The 25964-nt window shown below is 42.3% G+C and overlaps 2 protein-coding genes across 2 annotated transcripts in view; both read right to left on the reverse strand.

Annotated features, from left to right (window-relative positions):
• Positions 1-4939, reverse strand: part of LOC139729992 (uncharacterized) — a 62407-nt gene extending 57468 nt beyond the window's left edge. The window contains exons 1-6 of the mRNA XM_071640912.1: positions 4828-4939; positions 3985-4152; positions 3220-3330; positions 2560-2745; positions 1275-1490; positions 441-722 (exon numbers count right to left, since the gene is read on the reverse strand). Of these exons, the coding sequence (XP_071497013.1) occupies positions 441-722; positions 1275-1490; positions 2560-2745; positions 3220-3330; positions 3985-4006 (817 nt within the window). The 5' untranslated portion in view covers positions 4007-4152; positions 4828-4939. The remainder of the gene's footprint in view (positions 1-440; positions 723-1274; positions 1491-2559; positions 2746-3219; positions 3331-3984; positions 4153-4827) is intronic.
• LOC139729995 (uncharacterized) lies at positions 4820-19716 on the reverse strand. Its single transcript, XM_071640916.1, has 18 exons — positions 19713-19716; positions 18806-19174; positions 18250-18363; positions 17464-17754; positions 16844-17062; positions 15863-16048; positions 14748-14975; positions 13652-13867; positions 12277-12405; positions 11307-11564; positions 10595-10723; positions 9738-9993; positions 9085-9299; positions 7966-8199; positions 7152-7403; positions 6208-6342; positions 5753-5902; positions 4820-5004 (listed from the first exon to the last, which is right to left on the reverse strand). Exons 1-18 carry the CDS (start codon positions 19714-19716, stop codon positions 4820-4822), a joined length of 3570 nt encoding a protein of 1189 aa, XP_071497017.1.
• Positions 19717-25964: the final 6248 nt, after the last annotated feature.

The raw sequence follows: 25964 nt of genomic DNA on the forward strand, positions 1-25964 counted from the left end.
TGGGCGAATGATGCCGAGCCCTTGTGGGTCACTATTACTGGCGACAACCAGGTACATTGTGCCATTCAAAAAAAGAAGAAGAAGATCTTGGTTCATTTGTTATTTTGTCTTCCTTGTTCTCTCTGATCTTTATTTCACATGTGATTTACAACTACAATGTACTAACATTGACTTGCCTCATAAATCTGGAATACACGTGATAAAGCTTCCAAATATGAATAGTCATGTAAATATTATGATGTCACAACAAAGAAACATGTGTGTGGTCAACTGAGAATTGGATTGTAAACACTGCCAAGTAAGACATGATGTTATGTTCATTAATAATCATGTGATTCCACATCTCGAGTCACTGAATGCACATGCCTATATATAGAGATCCATGTGTGGTACATTGCAGGACTATTAAAGTCTACTGCAAATGGATTGACCTCACTCACCAAAGGCCTTGCAGTAGGATCCCTCGGGGCAGATGTCGCAGTCACTCTGCTTCCAGTGGGGCTGGAAGTAGCCCGAGGGGCAACCGGTCTCATTCCAGCTGCCCTGCTGGCAGAAGTGGCCCGGGCTGCAAGCCAGGTGTGTCGGCTGCGAGGTGTTCTGGCCTCCGGGGCAGAAGTACCCAGCGGCGCACTCTGCTGTGGGGCTGGCTAGGCCGTAGTCCTCGCAGTACATCCCAGCCGTACACAGCAGACAGTCACTGATGTTGGAATTCTGGGTGTATGCTGTATCATAATAACAGGAGGAGGAACGTATGAACAAAACATTAGACTCCTTCACTTTTACAGAAATCATGACTCATGTGGCAAGCCTTAAAGTTTGGTGACTGTCAGCCTTAAAGTTTGTGACATTTTAACTTCTTACTCAATACTATTTTTCCAGTAACTCATTCAAGAAGTAAACTCATGTCAAGTAACAGATCTTCCATTTTTGCCACAACCACGCACTGCATGTACACTTCCTACCTTACTTGCAATCTGTTTTTGTTTTTTGTTTTTTGTTTTTTTTTTCTACTTACAATTGGTGTTAAGGATCCTCTCATAGAATACAAGTAACACATATCTGATCAATCACTTTTAAAAAATGTATTATATCACAACACTAAATTCCAAATAATATCATTGAGGGGACAGGAGGTACAATAGATTGATATTAGTGGCACAGAGCATAAGGTGACTGAATTGTTAGGGGCTTGAACCACAAAACTTATGATCAAGAGGCAAATGCTTGGCCAATAGACCACAAAATTGGTCTATATGCCAAATTGTTCTCCTTACGTGAGAAGGTCCCTGGCGGACAAGGTTGTTCGATGGTGGTCCCCTCTGGACAGTAGTAGCCAGGAGAGCAGGGCTGGCTGTCCCGCACCACGGCACTCCCGTTGCAGAAGAAGCCGGCCAGGCAGTCTCCGTCGGGGATCTCATTGGCGTAGTCCTCACAGTACTGGCCAGGCGGACATTGCAGTGGCTGGTCAGAGCCCACTGGACAGTAGGTACCTGGGTGGACAAATGAAAATCAATGGAGTCTTTGAGTATATGCATCATAATACTGGCAGTCTTCGACAAAGTATTTGGAAGACTACAAAAAGATGAATTCTGATAAAATTCATGTAAGCAAGAGAACATCAAGCAGAGGGGCGAAGGCTGAGGTGTGAATTTTCTTCGATTTGTCTCCCTCTACAAATAAAATTTGTCACTGTCGGCAACCAGGGATAGCCTTGTAGTAGTGTTGCAGCCTGGAAAGCAGTAGATGAATGGTTCGGGTCCCATTGTTCCTTTTTCCGACATGTTTGTTAAATTACAGATCAGCAGTTGCGATGTTACAAATTTAATTTGTAGAGGGAGACAAACTGAAGTAAATTCATATGGTTGAACTAGACAGAGCTGCTCTTTTATGTACAATCTCCCATAGCTTCAACAATAGTCTAAGTTTCCTGGTATAGTGTTTAGAAATGGCATACTTCATTGCATATTATATGAATGCACTGTCTGCATTCAATTTTTGTGCTTTATTACACTCCCTGCAACTACTAGACATATCCATTATTGCAGCATGACTTGTCAAAGTGAACTACAAAAGGGATTACTCCATCAAGTATCAAGACACTTCTGAACTTCACTCCTTCGATTGCCATGAACCATAAAACGTTATACTCTGACTAGTCATCTAGTTTTTAGGTTCTAGGACAATTAACCCCTGGACAATTATTCCTGACTCTTCCCCTTACTCTAACCTCATCCTAATCCTGAACCTAATCCTAACCCTAACCAAAACTGTAACTTTAGCCCTAACCTTAATCCTAATCCTGAACCTAATTATATCACTATTCCATATTTAGCCAGAGAGCACCTGCCCTTGGGGAGTGAATGTCCTTATAGAAGTTTTTTCCCTCTCCTACACAGACCATTACTTTGATCACTTGTGATGCTCTCTGCAATGCACAGCAGTTCCCTTTAATTAGTCTATCATAATATCATTATCAATACGATAAGAATCAGTGGGTAACTGCTCCATCACTACAATCTGATACCACCCCTATCGCCATGATTGCCGGCAGTTTCTCACCTGGAGGGCAGATATCTCCAGTGTTGTTCAGGGAGTATATCGGACACTCGATGGATGCGTTCAGGAGGGAGGAGTCGTTGACACTGGGCTGCGGCTTACGGCTGTACGCACCACGGCTGCAATACCAACCAGCTGCACAGTCATCTGTCGGCACGTCATTCCCGTCACCATCGCAGTACTTGCCGGCTGATATGAAGATAGCACAACACATAAATTTTTTTTTTTTTTAATTGCATCAAGATATCAGGATCACTGATAACGCTATCTGATTTGAGACTACGGCTTTAACAGCAGAGAATCGCAGGAATCGTGATGCTGAAATGAATGTTCTAGCAAACACTTGTAATGTTTATTTGTACTATACTTTGATTCAAAACCTTATAAAAACCTTTTTCGCTTTGTACTCTTCTTTTGTCTCTTCTCTTTTTCTGTACTCTTCTTTTTCTTCATTCCTTTTCCACCTCCCTTTCCTTTTTCTTCTTTCTGTCTTGTCATACCATTCTTTTATCCTTTCTATCCTTTCATTCCTTTTTGTCAGTTTATTTTTTCTATCATTGTGTCTTCCTTCCTTCTCCATTTCTTGCTTTCCTCTCTTTTCTCATCTCTTTTGCCTTCCCTCCTTCTTTCTTTCCTTCCTTCCATCCATCCATCCATACATACCTGTACAAGGCATACAGTCAAAGATGTCATCAGCCCTGGTCCTGTTGTTGTAGGTTCCCGCAGGGCAGGCATACTGTGTGGAGTACTCGGTCCCAGTGGGGCAGTAGAAACCTGGAGAGTGAATACAGACACACAGTACATTGAGTGAAGTTTCTGGGTTACCATTATCATCTCTGTCATTTCTTATCAAAAAGAGTTCTGAAAATACAGCAAACTGATGGAATATGAGCTGGCTTTACATTTCACAAGAGACTGTTCAGTACCAATCTAGGGGTAGGGACTCTTCGGGTCCTCTGCAGAGAAAATCTGAGCCATAACCAATTTGATGTGTGTTAGTGTCACAAAGATCCAACAAATAAAGCAGATTTTACATACAGTGTGAATGGGACAACACAGTGAAAACATTGGGAAGTTTTGAAAGTGCACAAAATTCAAGTCAATAGAGAATATATCCTTAAATTGACATTTTTCAGTAACAGGACCTCAAAACTGCTCTTTGAATATGTACTAATTATCTAAAGTTCTTTGTTTCCCAACAGAAGAAAATCTGCTCTCTCATGCAGATATTTTTGCACAGTTCCTGCGATCATTCCTGGCTTTTGAATGTTCAATTGAGCCATTTCTTTTTCTACAAGGGAGACATGCTACACTTTGCTGAAACCTAGAAATCATGAATATTTACAAGAAAATGATGATCATGAACATTCATAACAGCTGTGATTAATTTGTCCAGTGATCAGCTAGTGTTGGTCACTCCATCCATACCTTTGGGGCAAGGTGTGTCCATGTAGGTGGTGGCATTGGCCAGGCAGTAGTAGCCGGCTTCGCAGTCCAAGCACTCTGCCTGAGTGGTCAGTGAGTTGTAGGTGCCGGCCGCACATGGGATGGGCTCTGGGGTGGCCCCTGGACAGTAGGTGCCTTCCTGACATGGTCCTATGGATGGGGGTCAAGACACAGAGAGAAAATAATTTGTAACTGACCGCACAGTATACCCCGGGTATATAGTATCCAAACATTACACAGTGTTATAATCTTTCTTCCTTTACTTCAGCATCAAACCACATGTATACACTGCTCAGCATCAATTGAATACAGCGATTAAGAGTGAGTCAGAGATTCTTGAATTTTCATAACTACATGAAAGTTTTGAAGTCCAATCCCAAACTGGAATTGTGGATGACATTTGCCATTAGACAAGAGTGGCACAGTTCTTGTGAAACGTCCGCAAGCACATGGCACTTGACTCATTCATTACTGATTTTGAAAACATTCACTCCCATTCATTTCTGCTTACTGAATGGAATGATATCAGTATCAGAGTCATGCTTTGAAACACATGAATGTATGGCAAACTGAGTTGCATATTCCAATAGTATTTCTTCTTTAGAGTTTTATTATTCTATTACAACATGATCATAATTTGTTCCAGCACAGATTGAACTTTTGACATCTGGCGCTCAGCAAGGATTGAGTATAAATGGATGATGACCAGCAGCATCAGGTGCAAATTTGATGTTACGTAAGTGTCAGAGAAGTTTCAACATAACAAATGTATTCACAGCTCAATATGACAGGTGGCACATACCTAGTATTTAACTTCCTACATACCTCCATAGCCGGTGTTGTTGTTATTGGGTGCAGGTGTGTTCACACCCAGCTCACAGTAGTAGCCCGGAGCGCAGGGTCCGGTGACGTTCACTCTGCCTGGGGTGTCGCAGTAGTAGCCTGGATCACACTGGGTACACTCCGAAGCAGTGGCCAGGAGTAGATCTGGGCCGTAGGTGCCTGGTAAGGAAGAAGGCAAGATAACCACCGGGCATCGATGATAGTGAGCATTATCACTTTACATCAAAATGCAGTGAGGTTTTGTAACTTAGGATATTTTGTTAGTTTTAAGGAATGTAAGCAAAACCATCCAAGGCATCAAGTATTACCAACAGCAAATTAGTGAGAAGACTAAGTTGTACTATTTTGATTTGCAGTATTCTTTGGTTTCTAGACAACATGAAAAATTTGGAGACCTTCTCTATGCTGCAGATAAATTTATTTTGATGAAGTTTCATGCTGGTTCATAAACAGTACAACTGCTGTCACAAAAAGAAAGTGGCTTGTATGAACAGAGCTCTGTGGTAGTCATCAAGAGGAATAAAAAACGAACGATTATGAGGAGGTAACCCATATCTTGGTTTTTAATTCCTACATCAGAATGTACCAAATACAAAATGAACGCAAACAGAAAAACTGACCACAATGAATATTATTCATCAGTGGAAAATGAGTTAGGTACACTTTTTCTAGGCAGGAAAATGCGCAGGGCATCAAAATGAAATACCAAGTAGAATTGCAAGGAAAATCTTAATCCCTGGAGGGCCACCTACATTTGTATTCTATTTCTCACAGCACAGTGCACTGCTAGTTACAGACAAGGCTTGGCTCAAATTACTGATAACTGAATATCTCTTTGCGATGAAGTTGGCTGCTCAAAGGTTGCTCGCTTTACAGGCTTGATGGTGAATAAGACGTTGCGACTTACCAATGGGGCACATGTCATCCGGAAGAGCTGTTCCAATGGGACAGAAGTATCCCATGGGGCACGGCAGGGGGTTGACCTTGTTAGAGTAGCAGTAGTAACGGGCGGGGCAAATGTAGCATGCGTCAGCACGGGTGTGGTTCATGTAGTCACCTTTTGGAGGCAGATAGAGACCAAAAACTTAAGGAGTAGCATCAATATCCTACATGAATGAACATCTCCAGATGTTATGCATCAAACATAGTGGGTATATCTTCTTTGTGATTATCTTCTCCATAAACATTGTTTACGGAGACAGAACCATGAGGCAAAAACCAAACCCAAATTATGGTCAGAGCAACATCTACAATGAGCCATCAGTGTCTCAAGGATGGAATATTGTAAACATTTTGCCGAAACAAATTTCCCAAACTGCTACTTTATTGATGCAGAGCACTGTTAGTGTCATATGAACATACCATCAGCACAAGGGGTGAATTCGCTGCTCCCCTGCACACAGTAGGCTCCTGTGGGGCACTCGTCTCCCGTGACACCATCCGTTGGGGTTGGGTTGTCTGCTCCACTCACACAGTAGTATCCAGGGTCACATTCACCTGGAAGAAACCATGACCATGAGATTTGCTGAATACACATCTAGGTCCTCTCTAAAGCCTTTTAAATAATTTCACTGACAAAATCTTGCTCTACAAAATACTTCCATTGATATCATACCATCTGAATTTAAGTGCTCATCTTCTCTTTTTCCCTATCAGTCATTTTTACTGTACGTATAAATGACTGGCTGTTTTGTATACATGATTCTTTGCTAATGTCATTATCCCCTGATTTAGACAAAAAACAATAATATAATAAATGTCATACATTAAGTTTATGAATCAGAGAAGAGCCTGAGACAAAAGAAAACACATATATTAGGAGGATTGTTATGTTTCCTTTTATTTCGGGCCACCAAAATATCAAATGTAATGCCAGCGGGCCTCAGGCCCCCCTCACTTTTATACATAGGGTCTAATCACTTGGGCCCTCCACTTTTTTTTACCCCAGAAGTGGCAAAAGAAAAAAAAATGTGGTTAAGCTTTTTTTGTTTTGCTTGTTAGTCGATGTAAATTGGAAGCTGATGCCAGCTGATGAAACCTGGAAGTGGTAGCGGGTAAAGCCTTTTCTTTTTTTTCTTTTGCTTGTCAGCTGAAGAAACCCAAGAGTGGCACCAGAAAGTTGCACTGAAGGCCTTTTTTTTTTCCTTTTTAACTGATGAAACCCGGAAGTGACACCAGAAATGATAAACTGGCCCCCCCCCCCCACTTTTAGAAATGTGGCGCTGGCCGTGTAATATGACCCCCCAGACAGAGTATGTGACCTAACCCACACTGTCTACAACCCTGCAAAAATTATCTCGTCTCACCTGTGTAGTTAGTCTGTCCCAGCTGATCACAATACTTGCCGCCTGGACAAGGCAGGCATTCGGTCACATTAGCCCTGTTGGTCAGCGGGTTGTACGTCCCCACGGGGCATGCAGTGGGCTCCCAACTGCCCACTGGGCAGTAGGATCCAGTGGGGCAGTCATCCCCATAGCTCTCACCCGACGGATTAGGGTTGATGGCACCTAGACTGCAGTAGTGACCCTCGTAGCAATCGCCACTCGGCTCAGTCAATCCTGTGAATTAAAAGTATAGCCAATGGGTGTGCTCACAGTATCGTACCATTTACTACACTTCCTTTAACCACAGCAATGACAAATCAACTGGTGCTTTGCTTACGTGACAATCAATAGCACTCTATAAAATTTAATGCAGTACATAGAGATCAAGTACAAAATCCTTTCTGAACAATGTAATGGAAAGTACTCCTTTATGAAATTGAGGCTACATAAGGCCTTTATGCAGAAGACCATAGCAGATCAAGCATACAGATGCAGAGTCTTTCTACAACATTCCCTGTATCAGTCAGCTTCAGTTCAGATATTTGTATCAATTTATCATTATTTATTTATTACACATTGATTCAAATAAAAAACGTTTGATTTCAAAATTCATTCAAAGTTTAAAGGTCAAATACACACTGCACAGAACAAGGAAAGCAAGCATTCAATATTTGACAAAACTTAACCCCTTGAGACAAGCTCATTTTACTGCAAGATGCATTTCCAATAGACACCTGCCAAAGTATAAACAGGACTAGTTTTCAGTGGGTTAAAGATAATATCCAAAATGACAAACCTTCCACCAAGCAGAAACTGCCGGGGGTACAAAGTTCGCACTCCGTCACATTCTCGAGGCCAGTGGCATTGCTGAAGGTTCCCTGCGGACACTTGACCCCCTGGTATGAGCCTCTTGGGCAGTAGTAGCCCGGTAGACACTCGTAGCCGGTCACTCCGTCCGTGGGACGCGAGTTGTTGGCGGCAGACACACAGACATAGCCGGCATCACAGAGGTCCTTGTACTGGGTGAGTCCTGTGGGCACAAGAGTCAAAGGTCAAGGGGGAAAGGGGTTTGTCAAGATATAGATTTGAGAGAAATCTCGCCAAAAGTGTGATGATATGAAGACCAAACGATTGCTATAGAATGAGGGTGAGCTGTCTGGCTAGGACATATTTTGGGGAAAACATTTGTCAGAAGTCCAGTTATAATGCACATCCCTCCCATGACAATGTGTGTGAGGTGGGGGGGGGGGGGTGGAGATCCATGAGTTCACATTTCTAAACACTGTACATCTGACAAATTTATCTCACTTATTCACTGGGTTTTATTCATAACCTCAGTTTGAGTCTTACCTTAATTGGTAATAAAGGCCATTCAAAGCTATTCTAGTAAGTCAGACCAGGCCATGGACATAGCAAGTATTAACCAACGAAAAATGGGAAAAAAAAAACTTACCAGGAGGTAAGATAACTAAATCTCATTGGCCTACATTAAACCAACTTCACAAAGTTCACCTTTAAGAAAAAGACTGACTTTCTCACTGACTGGATGTGGCCACCAACAGATTTTATTTCAGATGTTGTGTGTATTTGGCTTATAACACATACACCCACTATGAGGTATTGTAGAGATATATTTCATGTCTGAGCAGGCTACAATTGCCCAGTAACACTTTCAGAATGGCAGTGATTGAGTTTAACCCGTACTGAGGTACAAACTTTGGACAGTGTGTACAATGCTATGGGTTTTCTGTGTCAATCAGCACTCAAAGGTCACAGAGGGTTAAATCTGTGTTTGCAAAAGGTGCATTTCTGTACTATTGATACATGACATCTTATAAAAAGGCAATTAGGGCAGCGAATGATTATGGTCTCCATGGAGATGCCCAATTAGTGATGATGAAGATGAGATGCTCACCGAGGTCATCACAGAAGGTTCCTCCAGGACACGCCTGGCAGTCATCCTCACTGTCCAGCTGGGTCCGGTTGCTATAGTAACCGTACGGGCAGAGGTACTGGGTGGCATACTCGGTTCTGGACGGACAGTACGAGCCCTCGGGGCAGATGGTTGGCATGACGACGCCGTGGGAAGCTACGCCGTAGTAGGTGGCAGCTTCGTTGGCATCACAGTAGCTGTGAACATGGTACAATGTGGCAGTTTGGTAAATTTTATCTTTTCTCTTGAACACGCAATACAAGAAATGAAAGAAAAAAACAACAACACAATGAAATACAATATTATGAAATACATGATACAACTAACGAATGACAAGCCACACAGAAGCAATGTTTCTACAAACATGTGAGATTTCATGTAGGACTAAATTACACATGATTGACTAATGCTATGGGCTGTGAGTTATGATAACATCAAATTGCCAATTTGCAGTTATCTGCTATATGTGAAGAACCTAATCTGTAAACTTCAGGAATTTCATCTTGTCCTTTTCAGTTACACAATAAAAAAAAAAACCTGACTGCTCTACTTATTTTGTGTTTTCCATCTGCACTGTATTGATTCATTTAAATATCATTAAAATATCATGCATAAAACAAAGTTTTGTCACTCACTATCCAGGGCTACAGTCCTTGCAAGCCCAGCTGCCCACTTCATCCTGATACTCCCCAGATGGGCATGGGGTCGGGTCTGGGCTGCCCCTCACGCAGAAGTGACCAATGGTGCAGTTGAACTCCTCCGGGGCCGCGGTGTCCTGGCCGGCCGGACAGTAGTAGCCTCGGTCGCAGTCGTCCGTGGGAGCAGTCAGGGCATTGCCGGCGCAGTATCGGCCCGGCGTGCAGGCACGGCAGTCATTTAACTCAACGTTGCCTGACGTGACAAATGAAAAGGTGTAGTGCAATGGTCAGTACCTCTAGATGCAGTAATAATTAACAGAACAGCTGACCACACAGAGTGAACCAGTTGTTATGAATCATTGAAATATTACATTCTCTGAATATGCAGTAATTTAATACATTCCATTCACACCTTCTTACTTTTACGAAATAACAATGTAATGGTACTGTGGACAAAGTAGTAGCACTATAAGACTGATGACACTTTATTGACTCAAAATCATCTGCATTATGCTGCATTTCCCCAAGAAATTTGCATTTTTTAACACTAATGTAAGATGTATTCCGTGAAAAATCCAATCAATATAGCATGTTCAGCTGTGAGAAGTTTGACTGTGTATCAAGTTATATCAACATTTGTACAATCATTACAAGGACATTCCCGGTTGTTATTACAACAAATATCAAAAGCTACCTCAGGCATATCAATTTTTCTATAAACCTTGACACAAAAAAAGCTACCTAAGCATATCAATTCTTCTATAATCAATAGACACAAAAGATAATGACACAAAAGAAACAAAGAAATAAACAAATGAACCAAGAATATTCATAGTAGCTGTCATGCCACTGACCTGATGTGTTGGAGAAAGTGCCGGATGGACAAGGCTCTGGAGTGGCCGAGCCCTCGATGCAGTAGTATCCCTCTGGACACAGACCGTAGTCTGGGTCAGGCTCGGAGGCACTGCCATTGCAGTAGTAACCTGGAAGACAGACAAGGCACAATAGTTGATGATGTAACATTTCAACTTACATGGCTATACAATTGCACTATTGTGTCATTGCAGCATTCTTCCAATGCACCACCCACCACAACTTCCAAACAAAATATGCAATCACAGGCATAAGCCATCAGAAAACAAACAAGTAATGGATTTGTCAACCCACCTAGACTGTCAAAATTTCACTGGACAGACAGCCCACTTATTTTCCAATTATTTTCCGACGACGTAAAAAAAACACAAGCTCTTTAGTGACAAGAAATGGACTTGGGAAGACAGATATTGGTCAAATAAGATAAACACAGCTTGTCATGAAATCTTGTTGTAGTGTTTTTACTGGAAAAATGCTACACACAGTTTTGATACACTGAAACCCTTTGATCATATTTTTTAAACTGCTTATATTGATTTTCAATCTACTAAAATTGGAGGAGGGTCTGCAAGTTAGAAAGTCATCATATTTGGCCTGTATGATGGGCACTACACTTAAAATGTGCTCATCACCTGAAAGTATATCCCTTCAAGACCAGATGAAATAAAAGCTTGTTAAAAAAGATTGCAGTACCTGCATCACAGAGTGCCTGAGGCAGGGCCAGTCCATAGTTCATACAGAAATAGCCAGGGTCGCAGGGCACTGGATAGTAGCTACCGCTGGGGCAGTACGTTCCAGGCCAGCACTTGCCGCCAGTGTAGTTAGAGAGCGGGCAGGAGCACTCAGAGAGGTCAGTGGCGTTGTCCGACTGGAGAGGCATAGCCATGTAAGAGCCTCCTGTGCAGTACCAACCAGCGCTGCAGTTACCTGAAGGCTCACTCAGTCCATCAGCTGCAAAGAAATGAAAAATAAATGATTCATAAAATTGTGACATCATTGTAATCATCATAATCCTGACTCCAATTGTCATTATAATAAGCCGTGTTTGTGAACTACATGTATTTTGCAAAGTTCGTACCAAAAAAGTTTGTTTGGATTTCTTCAGACCATTTAGAGTTGAATTCCTTCAAAATCCCTTTTTCTGTGGGAGAATGCTGCCCTTTACCAATTTGAAGGTTGGTTGAAGACTTATCCTCCATTTCAATCCTCACTGGATTATGACAGCCTTAGATGTCAGAACAGACAACCTGCAATGCTAAAGGTCAGCGTTCACATCCTAAAATATGTAGTAATCAAGCAAAATAAAACACTTAGTTGCGCTCTTTGAATAGCATCCTAGAATCAATATTCAAGCAAAAAATTACACTTTCTTGCACTCTTCAAATAGTGAAAGTGACATTTATGTTTAGTTACTTATATTACCCACTTTACATGAACACTGAAGACAAAAATTTGTCAAAAGAAGTATTTCTTTGAAATAAATGACTAAAGACTTGCTTGTCTTCATTTAATTCTCTATGAATCAAAAGTCCTTTATCAGTGAGATTGTATCCATGAACGCACAGGGTATGATACACTGATGATTTCTGGCCAAACTTTTGATTGTGGAGAGCAGAAAATACATTAGAATGTGAGTGTATTTTGCAAGGAGAAGAAGACTCACTTTCACAGTACTGTCCTGGTGGACATGAGAGGCAGTCTTCCAGGCTATTACTCCCATTGACTGGGTTGTAGGATCCCCTCGGGCAGGGGTTCTCATAACGGCTGCTGGTGCCAGGTGGGCAATAATAACCTGCAGAGATATGGAAAAGAATTTATGGGGTGTGCATACAGTAGCTGCAAGTTAGCAGGGATGGCTGCAATTTTGTTCAAATCCTTGATACTTTAAAATGTCTTTTTCATATCTACATTGTATTTATTGCTCTTAGTTTCAGAGACTCCAACCCAAAGCACCTTTTGATCTGGAGATTCTCCCGCCTGAAATCCCTAGCAAACGGCAGACTCCAAGTTTATGTGTGCGAAGCGCGAAGTTCCTAGGGTTCTAGATGCTCTCTGGTGCTATCTAAGGCTTATTTTTCAACATACAATAGCAATAAGTAAGAAATCCTTTCCAACGGGAGACACAGAGCCAGGGCGGGAGAAATTAAATCTCAAGCGGGAGAACGGGAGATTTAGCAAAAATGGATTTTCAGCGGGAGATCTCCCATCGAAAACGGGAGAGTTGGAGTCTCTGTAGTTTGGATGTGCATTGTAATACTATAAACATCTCTTCACTTCAGAACATAAGGAGCTTGTGGAGATTTGTTCGTTAAGCTGGGGCCACTGGATCCTGGCAGTAATCACCTTTACCAAAGCTTGCTGGACATGTTCATGAAATAAACCTCTGAAACAACTACAGTTTGTGCAATAAGTGTGTCAGAATAACATTTTCAAATAAGTGAGTTTTTTTTTAAATCATTTACATAAAATCGCACATGAAACACACCACCATTTTGACTAGTACACCTGGAGGAATATCAAGATAATGATTAATATTTTTCACCATCTTCCCATATTTAGTCATAAGAGCACATAAGACAACACTTGGAAAGCCTGGACTGTGCCAAGTTGAACACAGAATATTAGATAAAGGAAATAAGCACAAATGCTACATTTACCACTTTATGGTGCAATTGTGTATGATGGTACTACTTCACATACATTGCAATATGGTGGCTCTACTCCCATGTACTAATCTAACATTTTCTATGTTAAGAAAAAAAAAAAAACATTTTTTTTTGGGTGTGTCTTTACAGCAAAACAACAGTCTTCCAGGACCTCTTTGGAACACACATATGACATGATATTCTTTTCAATTCCACATGACCATCTCTCATCTCAAGTATTATGAAAAGCCCTAAAAATGTCCAAGATTTAACCCGTTCAGGACAGGCTGATTGTGGTAAAACATGCATTTCCCATAGACAACTGCCCAAGTGTGCTCGGGACTAGTCTTCAACGGGTTAATGCTAGGGAGCGAGAGGGGTGCAGATACCCACCAGGGGGGCAGATGGTGTCCTCATAGGTGGTGGCATTCTGCAGGCAGTAGAAGCCCTCTGGACACTCAGTACACTCCTCCTGGTTGGACAGTGATGTGTAGTAGCCAGCTGGACACCCAAGGGGCACCACACTACCCTCTGGGCAGTAGTGACCCTGTGGACACACACCCCCTACCCCTGTGTTTCCTATACCAGTAGGCTCGGGCATGTCCACACCTGGAATTGTGTACAGGAAAAAGTATATATGTTCAGTAAGCATAACTTTACATCAGGTATTTCAAATTTTCATGTGTGCGATTGCAACAAGAACAAACTAAATCATTTTTTTTTTAAAATATATATATATATTTTTTTAAATCTGTGGTCAAAAGGCATTCAACGACTCTGGCCAGAATGCACATACCTTGTTATTGCATTTACTTGAGCTATGTTTGGTTATTGCTAAACAGTAATTCCCATTCAGGAATGGTCCATATTATTCTCTACATCAAGGGAGTGTCCTGTTAATCATTGGATGGGTGCATTTACATTTGCATCAGACAAATAATTTTGCAAACAATTCAGTAACCTACAAAATCAAGGAGCAGTTCTGTCAATGTTGTTCAATTATGCATTATTTGGATGCTTCAGTTTGTCAACCTCTGTGCAAGTATGTAACTGCACTTACTGCAAGAGCCAAAATACTTTCTGTATCAGCAGCATGATGTCTTTTCTTAAAATGCATATAATTTAGATTGACTGAGATGTTATTTGCCTCCCTAACAAACAGCATGTCGCATTAATCGCACATAATGATCTCGCCTAAAGGCCATAAGGGAACAAAGCGCTAGTATCAATATAACATCATATGCCATCATGTTGCCGTGGTAACTACAAACTTGCATAATGCTCACTGCGGAATAGAAGGTCAAGCAATGCAAAAGTGGTACCATTTTACTACAATATTCTTGGCTACATGCCTATAGAGCATGAAGCACTACTGGTAATTTTCTTCACTTCCATTACAAGCTGACCTTTTTTTTGACACATTGGTATAAACGACAGACAGGCATGATAGCCAACAGTGTGCAACGGAAGATCACGCCTCCAAACCTACCATATTCACAGTAGTAGCCAGCTGTGCAGTTGCCTGACACCTGAGAGAGGCCGGCCTCCTGACAGTACTTCCCTCCGTCACACTGCTGGCACTGGCTCTCATCGTACAGACCCATCTGGGGGTTGTAGGTACCCTGAGGGCATTTCTGCAGGTCGGCGCCGGTCCTGGCCGGACAGTAGTGACCGGTGATGCAGGGGTCCGCACGGTCACGATTTACACAGTAGAACCCTGGGGGTGTACATGTGGGGGGTGGGGTGGGAGGGGAAGGGGGAGGGGGAAGGGCAGAGCAGGAGGATTTAAAATAGTGTCAAGATCTGGCTGCTGTGTCTTCAGAATGTGCCATCTATCTTTAAAGACATGGAGAAACACTTACAATGTAAAAAGCACTGACTCTGCTCAATACTGGTGATATACTGAGTACACATATTACTTTAATTTGAAATAGTACATGGAAAAATGCTAAACTTGATTCAAATTAGGCTGCATGCTTGATCATTTATCTGCATTTGAGAAATTGTGCTATTCACAACCAGAAGGTATCTTTGATCCCGAAGCAATAAAAATATTACTGGACACAAAATCTGGGGGAAAATATAACAAACAGCAAATATCCCAACACTGGTTGGGAAAATCTGATACAACATTTGGATCTGCAGCCCAGCTCTATGAACTGGTATGTTTCACACCATTAAAATGGCTAACAATCCTTTGCACTATACAACAATTTTAATGGTGGTGAAATAGTGTCTGAGTAAAAATGAGACAAGATAAAATGAACAGGAGATTAGGAAAATGAAACACAACTGGAGTAGATTAATCCAGAACAGAATAGTAATATTAGAGGAGGGAATGAGGAAGGATGAATGGGAATTAAGACACAAAATTCTACATACTGGCAAAGTGCAAACATGGTATCAGAAGGTGACTACCAGAATGAACCAATATATTTTCTTTCCTTTTTTTCTTTAAACAAAACTTGCAAAGGTGGTAGCAAGGTTTGATGCTATGGGGTCTTAAAGACATACAGACAAATGAAATGTACCAAGTATTTCAAACAAAAAGATGTCAGAAAATAAATCTAGACTCTATTAAAAAAAAGTAAAATTTTGTTCCACCTGCAGGGCAATCATCACAGGCCGAAGCTCCAGTGTAGTTGGTGTACGTGCCGTTGTTGCAGTAGACATGTGCTGGTGATCCTTGCTCACAGTAGGAACCCGCTGGACATATGTCACCCGTCTCCCCGTCCCTGGGGGCAGGGGAACTGGCCCCACCCGTACAGTAGAAACCAGCATAGCATTCACCTGGGGAGTGGGGGGGGGGGGGAGAACAAGACACATAAAACACCATCCATTCTAGTGTTGTGACACATCATTATTGCAGGTACAGTGTAGGGCTAACTCACAGAAAAGTTCATATACTGCACCTTCTTCAACAACTGCGTCTAACACAATTACTTCAGGCATGATGTGGTTTCTATTAAGAATGAAGGGAACTTTTATTTTATCTGTTTGTTTGTTTGTTTGCTTTTAATCTTTGGTGTGATTATTTAATGTACACAGGTTGGGGTTCTTCAACAAATGACATTATGTTATCTGATGGAAAAAATTGCCTAGCCTTATTTGTGCAGACAAGGCTCTCACCTACAATCTTTGAAAGTCACACATCCATTGGAAATGAACCTAGGGAATTTCTTCGTATAATGTAGCTCTGCTTTTTCATTCAACAACATTGCCTTGCTATCAACATCAATGACCTCTTTGTTGCCAAATTTGACTTCTCAGGTAATGTAGTTTTTTAATAAGTCATTCAATAGATATCTTGTGTTGAATATACTAATGGTTTCAAATAATTACTCCACGGGTTGAGGGTATTCACTTAGTTTTGTTTTGTTTTCTTAATGAGTGTCTAAATATGTGTCAACATTCAAATATCGCATACCAGCCAATACAGGGTTTAAAATGAAAGCTTAGGTGATACATGAGAAGGTGCTACATTTCCTCTAGCACTTTAACCACTTCATTTGTGACAAATCCCACACTTTCAAAGTGACCATGCGGTCAAACCTGACCAGCAGGAGAAAGAGAGGTCAGCCTTACCAGACTCTGCCGCCTGTCCAGTGGTGTTACAGTACATGCCGGGTGTGCATGGCAGGCAGGCCGACTCATTAGTCATCATGTTGTGAGGCTGGTACGTCCCTGCCTCACACGGCGTCGGGGCGTAGCTTCCCTCTGGACAGTAGTGACCAACTGGACACACATCCCCGTAGGACTGGCCGGTGGGGTTGGGCTCGATGGCCGCTAGCTCGCAGTAGAATCCTAATGGGATACAAAGGGATATTGTTCAAAGAATTTGTATGGCACCAATACACTTAAAATGCCACTTATCTAAGACTTACTTTCTTAGAACTAAAGACTTGCTAAGAGTTGGAGTCGTGTGCATCTGCATGAAGCGTTTTCTTTAGCTTCCCATACACAAAGTAACATAGGAATACTATCAACTACCATCATGTCTGATCTTTGTCAATTATGAATAAAGGATCAAACAAGCCACTTAGGAACCAAACAATATACAAAGTAGTAAAAATTAAAAAACCAGACCAGAATACATCCCTCCACATACCTGAGGATCAATGAAATGGCATATACAATCAAACAAATGTATTTATCAGAACAAAATTCACACACATTAAGTCTTTAAAACAAAACATGATTCTCACCAGGAGAGCAGGTTCCGTTGGGGGCAGTAAGGCCGACTTCCATGCAGAAGTACCCTGGCCAGCAGTCTGTGCAGTTGGACTCAGCGGGCAGTCTGTCTTGGTGGCCAAACGTCCCCTTGGGACAGTTGACTGGGTAGGACGATCCCTCCATGCAATAGGTGCCCTGCTCACAGGGTCCGCCCGTGGCGTCGTTGCCGTCCGGCTGGGGTGTGTAGGCAGCGAGGACGCAGTAATAGCCCGGGCTGCAGAGACCGGTTGGGACAGTGATGTTTTCTGCCTCGCAGTAGAATCCTGGGTGGGGAAATATTCAACAGACTCTGAAGTGCATGTATATACATTATTTAAATATATCTGCACATATACAGATCATGCCTTTGCAAATATTCACATAATGACAAGCTTTCTATGTTAGGTTTTGATGCACACTTAGACGGATAAGTTTTTTTATAATATATGAGTGCTGCTGTTATTCTGGAATATTTTTTTTTTCTGTGGAAATTTTCATAAAATTTGTGTCACAAGGTATCACATGGTTTAGAGATCACTCCTACATTGCAGGTGCTGTGTGAAGATAAAATGCATTCTATATTTGGGCCAATATCTCAATAGTCAGTTGACATTGCTATGACAACACAAGCTTGCTCAAGTCTCTATTGGGTGGGAAGAAGGCATGCACCAAGTGTGTTGATTTGTTTTTTCTTCAAGTATTGTCTAACAAGCGAATATGGCATGTGGGATAACAGGGTAGTGCCGAAATAACCGCCTAGTAGGAACTGGGCAAGTTACCTTCTGGACAGTCCCTGCACTCTGCCAGGCTCTCCAGGTTGGTAGTGTTGCTGTAGGTGCCCACTGGGCAGGGATGCTGGCGGGCTGTCTCCGTGCCATTTGGACAGTAGAAACCTAGCAGGAATGACAAGACGAAAGGTAGCACATAAAATTATGGTTACAGGGCGGGTGACAATATTACAAGTTGTCATTGACTCCTTTTGCCAAGTTCAATAAATAAACTTTGCTTAGTGAAAATCATCTCTCAGTTTTAGAATTGTTTTCAATACTTTCAAGCAATTTGAGGACACATTTCATCAATGCTCCTCATCCTAAATATAATGCTTATTACCACATCATCTGCTGGATCTATAACTCCAATTTTTGTTTGTTTTTGTTTGTGTTTGTTTGTTTGGGTTTTTTTGGTGAGGGAGTAATTTGAAGAAGGAATGCTGCATTTGTACAGCAAATGTATACAAGTGTAAAACAAAGTATTAGGTTGAATGTACATTCTGAAATGATCACCTGTGTCGATACCACTGCAAAACAAATCTTAGAATAATGTTAAACAGCTTACCTGCTGGACAATCCTTGGGGGTCACAACACCATGTGAGGGCGCTCCGAGACCACTCTGTTCCTCAGCAATCGCCTCATTCTGGTCGCAGTACAACCCAGCGGGGCACTCCACACAGAAGCTTTGACCCACGTAGGGCTGGTACTGACCGGATGGACAGGCCGTCTGGTCAGGGCTCCCCTGTGGACACATGTGACCAGCCAGACACTGGCTTCCATTGGGCTGGGCTGCCGTCGATCCCTCGGGACAGAACCAGCCCGCGTCACAGTCGGCATTTGGGAGGGCACGACCCCAACCGGTACAGAACATGCCTGCTGTGCACGGCAGACAGTCGTTGTGGGCCTGGTTACCATAGCGATTGGTGTAGGTGCCTGCAGAATGACACAGTCATTATACCAATTTATGAGTCAGACCAATTACATGTGGACACATTCATACACAACAAATTCTATCTTCACTAAAGTCATCTATGAACTCAATGGAACCCTCTTTCTGAACTTGTCTAAGTTACAACATACGCCCATCAAAACATGAGAAGAGAGTTTTTTTATATATTAAATAAAAAAAGAGAGTTATATGCCTTGACTCTCCCACCCCCCCCCCCCCTTAGCTCCCCTCAATTTTACTTCTTTTACCTGAACATCAGCACTGCAGTGGTAACTGATTATGTAAATAAATGAGTTTTCCTCAGATTGCAAGACTGATGAAGGAAGAAAGTATTTGCTAGACAACCATTATGCACATAAATTTATCTGCAGGTATGACATAACTCACAAACATAAATTCTTCGAACATTTGCCTAATTGATGCTTAATTTGAATTGTCCGCTGTCCTACAAAATTGTATTTCATAAAAAGAAAGTAATGCACTCTCACAGGCATAAATGAAAGAATGCTGTTGTGAAGAAACTCATGGTACCTCAAGCACAAATTATTGATGAGTAGGAGGAGTAGGAATATTACCTGGTTCACATGGCTGGGCGGAGGAGCTCCCCTCAGGACAGTAGTGACCCTTGGGACAGATGTCCCCTGTGGATGCATTGACCGGATTGGGCAGGATGGTGCTCCCACTGCAGTAGTGACCGGCATCGCAAGGGCCACTCACATTGGCCAGCTCGTCATAGCGACAGTAGGAACCTGGATGAGAGGTGGAACACATCATGTAACCCTTACTGCACTTTGCTCACTGACAGGCACGCACGCTGGATTGCTGCTTTTCTAATACGTACTAATGTCTGGAAATTATCAATGAATAGAGATTATCCTAATCTCCCTAAAGTCCATTGTGTCACAGTGGCCTTCCCATGGACTAAGGCACATTGCTACACCAGTGAGGGCTTGCTTATCTACAATAAGGTCAAGTTTGGATGGATTACTGAATGTTGATGGAAAAGCTTGGCAGGTTAAAATAAGCACCTGAGCACAAAGAGGGTTAAGAAAATCTCGTCATGATCATGAATGAACAACTATGAATGAAAGTCCATTTCACAAAAGTGTAAGCAATATCAAAGCAGCATATCTTACCATTGATTGTATCAAATCTAATTAAATAACTTCACTTCATATCATATGAAACAAGATGTCACTGAGCCAAGCCACATACCTGGGTCACACTGGATAGGTTGAGAGGACCCAGCTGGGCAGTAGGTTCCAGCCAGGCAACGTCCACCCGTGGTCTGATTTGGACAGGCGCAGTCAAATTCTGTGCGAAGCAAACACATGAAAGACATAGGTAGTGGGTGATTACCTCAAGAAAGTTGATTCTCACAAAGCTAATTATACAGCAATGCTGAAGAGAGCTTTTTAGAGGAATCTTGAAATATATGAAGAATTAAAAGTTTATACACAAGTACATTACACACAAATCTCATGCACAGATATCACAAACAATGCTTTTACATCAGTCACATGAAAAAAATCTTACAGCAAAACTCCTGACACATGAATATTTAAGCACGACATGTACACATACATGTATCTCATATATGCAAATTTTAAGCAAACATTCACGGAAATCTCTCACAAACATCCCATGAACGTACAAAGTATATCTTATACTCAAATGTCACAATGGAAATCTTACAAACTAACCTGATGCACATATCATTTATCAAACATCTCAAGGAACACATCTTAACCACAAATCTCAGGCACAAATCTTACACACTATTCTCACAACCAAAGCTAGCCAAAAGGTGTGCCAAGGTAAACAAACCTGTATCATTGCCAAGAGACGTGGGCATGGACTTCCATGCTCCCAGAATGCAGTACCAGCCCTCGGCGCACAGCCCTGCTGGCTCTTCCATGCCCGTGTTGGGGCAGTAGTAGCCAGGCGGACACAGCTCGCAGGCATTGATGTCTTGGCCCCCGGTGGCGTTGTTGTAGGTGCCGTTGTTGCACGGATTCTGAGCGGCAAACTCCGTGTTCTGAGGGCAGAAGTGGCCTGCGATGTACCAGACAGCAACAGAATGCAGTTACAGAAAAATATTTAAAAGGGAATTCTTTGAGATGTTTGTTTCTTAATGTGTGGTGAAAACGCAATTTCTGCCAGTCTCATGAATTTAATGTGACAAAGAAACACAATCCTTGCCTATCTCCTTTAAATCAATTTTGTGAAAATATGAACAATACAAAAACTTTCCAAGTATTCTGCTTGTGACAATAGTAAGAAAATGATGAAACACTTTGCAAACGAATCGGAATATAAAACTACATAAACACGTAAACAACTAATGAAAAGAGAATAAGACCAAACAATGATATTTCAGGACTACACGTATTTTTGTCGCAACTACTGAGCTCCTAACTTCAAGACAAGTTTACATCTGTACTTCTGTCATGGGGAAGTTTGAATGTTGGGTCAAATTCTCTCCTGGTCCTCCTAGTAACATACAGGTTAATAAGAAAGTCACATTATAGTGTAACCTTTTGATCCTGTTGTGAGTCAGACGTGTTTCCTCTTACCTTTAGGGCAGATGGTGAAGTTGGAGCTGCCCTCTTCACAGAAGTAGCCGGCGGGGCAGTCCAGGCAGCTGTCCTCCCTCTCATTGGGCTGGTAGTAGCCAGGAGCACACAGCACGTAGTCGCTGCTCCCAGCGATGCAGAAGGACCCCGCGGGGCATGGACCTCCCGTCGCCGTGGCAATGCTTGGGTTGGAGGAGTTGGAGCCGCGGCGGCAGTAGAAGCCTGGATCGCACTCTCCGCTGGGGTAGCCGAGGCCGGGAACTTCACAGTAATAACCTGGCAAACGAATTTTCAATGTGTAATGAGTTCAAAGGCTTGGGACATTTATACTTCCCCTCTTGCTAATCACAATGCATTTTGCCATACTTGCCACCTTATAAAACTTTTTCCCATACACATCTTTAGGATTTTATCAATCCACTGCCTATACATACTGTACTTGGTGGCTCTTGTTCAAAGTTTACGAAGATTTTCAGAATCTTGCACAGATTGGTATGAAAACATGGATTACAGCAAAGTTAACACAATACAAAAATGTCACAAAAACTCTGTCTATGTATCGTTTGCTTATTACTAAAAGGGTATCAACTTTGTCTTTAATCTTCGGTATAAGAAACCTTAGTGCTGCTCCTTTGATAATACCTTAACTGTAGATGTGCCATCCCAATATAGCACACAAGTAAATATTATTCACCTTTTCTTCTTATGCTACACATGGTGCCAATTTATACAACTAAAAGAAGAACTGCCTTGAATGTGGAATTCCTAAAGTCCGTCCCTCACCTTCTAAGCATTCCTGACACTGGGCGAGGCCCTCAGCTCCTGTTTCGTTGTTGAAGGTTGATGCGGGACAAGCCTCAGGCTCCCCTGTCTGAGCTTCACAGTAGTATCCAGCGGGGCAGACTCCCGCATCCCCGGCAGAGTTCTCACTGGGGTACTCGGAGTCGGAGCCGCTACGGCAGTAGTAACCAGCAGCACACGCCCCTGTAGACCAAGACACACACATACACATGCACTCATCATGAAGGAGGTTACAGTGTATCCCTGCAACTGTAGTCTTACTCTTGATGGAAGTACAGTGTGTAGTGTAAAGGGCACCATCTTTTTTTTCTTTTTTTTGAGGGGGCAACATGTACAGTTGTGAGAAATCATTTGAATTTGGAATATATAAGTACATTTTCACTGGAGAAGTCAGACTGCACATAAATACGTAAATTGCTGCTTTGATAATTGTAGGCAAGTCTGAGAAAGAGGGACAGCAAGAGGGCTTTTGAGTGGTTATCAGAATGACTGGTACAGAGGGGAAGAAAACTTTAAATACATACAAAAATAATGATTTACATGAACTTGATGATGTAAGCAGACAGAGGTCTTTACCTGACTCTGTGGTGGCATTAAGCTGGTCACAGTAGAATCCAGCAGTACACTGTGTGCACTGTGTGACGTTAGCCAGGCCGGTCTGAGCACTGAAGGTCCCCATGGGGCAGCCCTGCCATACGTGACCCGTTCCCTCTGGGCAGTAGTACCCAGCCGGACAGTCCTGGGAATGTGAAGTGAAGTGATCCCTTTACCAACAGGCACTGGAAACTAGAAAGTCTAGTAAGAACTCACCACTACATCCATGTCTAAAGCAGATCTCTGTTGGTCTAGCTCTGACTGAACACAGGCAACCCTGGTATTACCATCATAATCATCATTGTCATTATTAGAACTGTCATTATTATCTTAATCAAAATGACAATAATCATAATTATCCTGCCATCATTTCTGTATTCATATCTTTATCACTATTGCCACCACTTCCAACACTGACACTACCATCATCAGAATCATCACTGTCTTCATTAACTACCATCATCACTGTCATCATCATCATCATCACCATCATCACCATCATCACTACCATCACTACCATTACCACCATCACCACCATCACCACCATCACCACCATCACCACCATCACCACCATCATCACCATCATCCATCATCACCATCACCATCATCACCATCATCACTACCATCACTACCATCACCACCATCATCACCATCACCATCATCACCATTACCACCATCACCACCATCACCACCATCACCACCATCATCACCACCATCACCACCATCATCACCATCATCACCATCATCATCTTCACTAACACCATCATCACCATAATCTGTCCATGGTAGAAATTCATGGAGCTACAAGAGAACAAGAGACCAGGGTGCCTCCCATCTGTACCTGAGGGTTAGTCCCTGTGATGCAGTAGTGCCCTGGTGTGCACTGAAGACAGTTCTCATTTTGCTGCGTGTCGGTGTAGGTGCCTGGCTCACACTGGATAGGCTGTGGGGAGCCAGCTGGACAGTAGTAGCCAACTGGACACTGGTCACCTGAGAGAAGAGAGGGAAAAAAGAGTTGGTCAGAACATGATAATGACCAAATTTTTTGCCAAGCAAAACAGCGTATGTCAATAAGAGTATCCTTAGAGCCATATTTCGTCTCATCTTCCATGTATTTCAACCTTTGAAATCAATGTATTGTTTGGTACAGTTACATCCTCGCTTGAGAATGGGGGGGAGGGTAGAATATTGTTATCTTGGTCAGACGAACATTGCACTGAGAGTATGTTTTGTATTATAAACTTCTTCTCTTATGACAAAAGAGGTGCATTTGTTTACAATTCCAATCTTTTTCTCTTTTGTTTCCTTTACCTGTTGAGGACAAGCTGATTTTGCTAACAAGCATTCCCCATAGACACCTCCCCGAGTATACTCAGGACTAGTCTTCAATAAGTTAACTACTGTTGATGAAGCCTACCTGTGGTACCATCTGTTGGGGAGGCTTCGGAGGCGTTGCCAGCACAGTAGAACCCTGCATCACAGTCACCCGCTGTTGCATTCATGCCATACTCTGGGCAGAACTCTCCTGGCTCGCAGCCTAGACACTGATCCACTGACTCACGACCTTTGACACAAGCACAAGCGAAAAGTTTTATCATTTTGCAGGCACATCTCTCCAGGTCTGTGGGTTACCACTCACAATTTACTCAAAACAAAATACCTGGTTACAAACAAAACAGTGCATTTCCTGAAACTGAACATCGTAAGTGTGACATCTACAGCACATACTTCTAAAGTTCGCCAGATCTGCAATCTTTAATTTTCATATCAATCTATCTATTGATATATGAATACATGCACATGAGTGTAAACACAGAAAATATTCTCTTAAATGTTCTAATTTGTAAACAAATGAGTTTGTAATGCAAATCAGAATAAGAAAGCAGTCTCTGCAAAAAAGAACAAAGCACCGCCTCCAAAACGAATGCTTCTTGTTTCTCTAAACTTTAAAGGCAACACTAGATACAAGAAGATTAAAAAATGGACATTTTCTACTGATTTAGACTGTTATCATCATCATCATCAAGACCATCATCATCGTCATCATTGCCATCATCATTGCCATCATCATCACCACCATCATAAAGACATTTATGGGGGCAACAATTGAAGCACTTATGATGAGAATACCTACAGCATGTGATTTAACCAACCTTCAGTGGGATTATATGTTCCAGGTGGACAGTCATACGTCTTGTTGGACCCCACTGGACAGAATGTTCCGACTGGACATATATTCCCAGTGACTCCATCTGTTGGGGTTGGGGAGGATGAGCCAGATTGGCAGTAGTAGCCGGCCTGACACTCCCCATAGGGTGCGGTCAGCCCCTCCCGGTCGCAGTACATCCCCCCTGAGCAGGGCGTACAGTCCCCAGCACTCTGGAGGCCCAGCTGGTCGCTGAATGTCCCGTTTGGACAGCCAAACTCCACAGCGTACTTGGTGCCCATCGGACAGTAGTGACCGGCTGGACACGGCTGTGGGTTCTGGACGCCATGGAGACAGAACGAGTCGTTCTGCAATGTGGCGTCACAGTAGAAACCAGCTGGACATGACTTGCAGGAATCCTAGTGGAGGAGAGAACAGCACAGAAATATTGACTTCAATGTCAGAAATATTGATTTCAATATAAGAAATATTTACTTCAGTGTAAAGGACCTCATACTCCCTGCAAGAACACACTCCTACGGTGCTTGGCTTTATTAAATCAACCCCCAAAATGGCATTAATCATCTTACTCAGTATGGTGTATGAGTAAGACCTTATAGTTACATGATAGGTAAACAGAAAAATATTTCCACAAAC

The sequence above is a fragment of the Diadema antillarum genome, unplaced genomic scaffold, assembly GCF_040938485.1.
Source record: "Diadema antillarum isolate AM-2024a unplaced genomic scaffold, OU_Dant_1.0 seq00000285_RagTag, whole genome shotgun sequence".
Classification (NCBI taxonomy): domain Eukaryota; kingdom Metazoa; phylum Echinodermata; class Echinoidea; order Diadematoida; family Diadematidae; genus Diadema; species Diadema antillarum.

Bases quoted from the DNA above. Each gene is read 5' to 3' on its own strand.
- LOC139729995 (XM_071640916.1), bottom strand. The intron at 17,063-17,463 runs GTGAGAATCATG...GTATCCCATTAG, and splicing joins CAACGGAACCTGCTCTCCTG to GATTCTACTGCGAGCTAGCG. The intron at 9,300-9,737 runs GTGAGTGACAAA...CCATGTTCACAG, and splicing joins AAGGACTGTAGCCCTGGATA to CTACTGTGATGCCAACGAAG.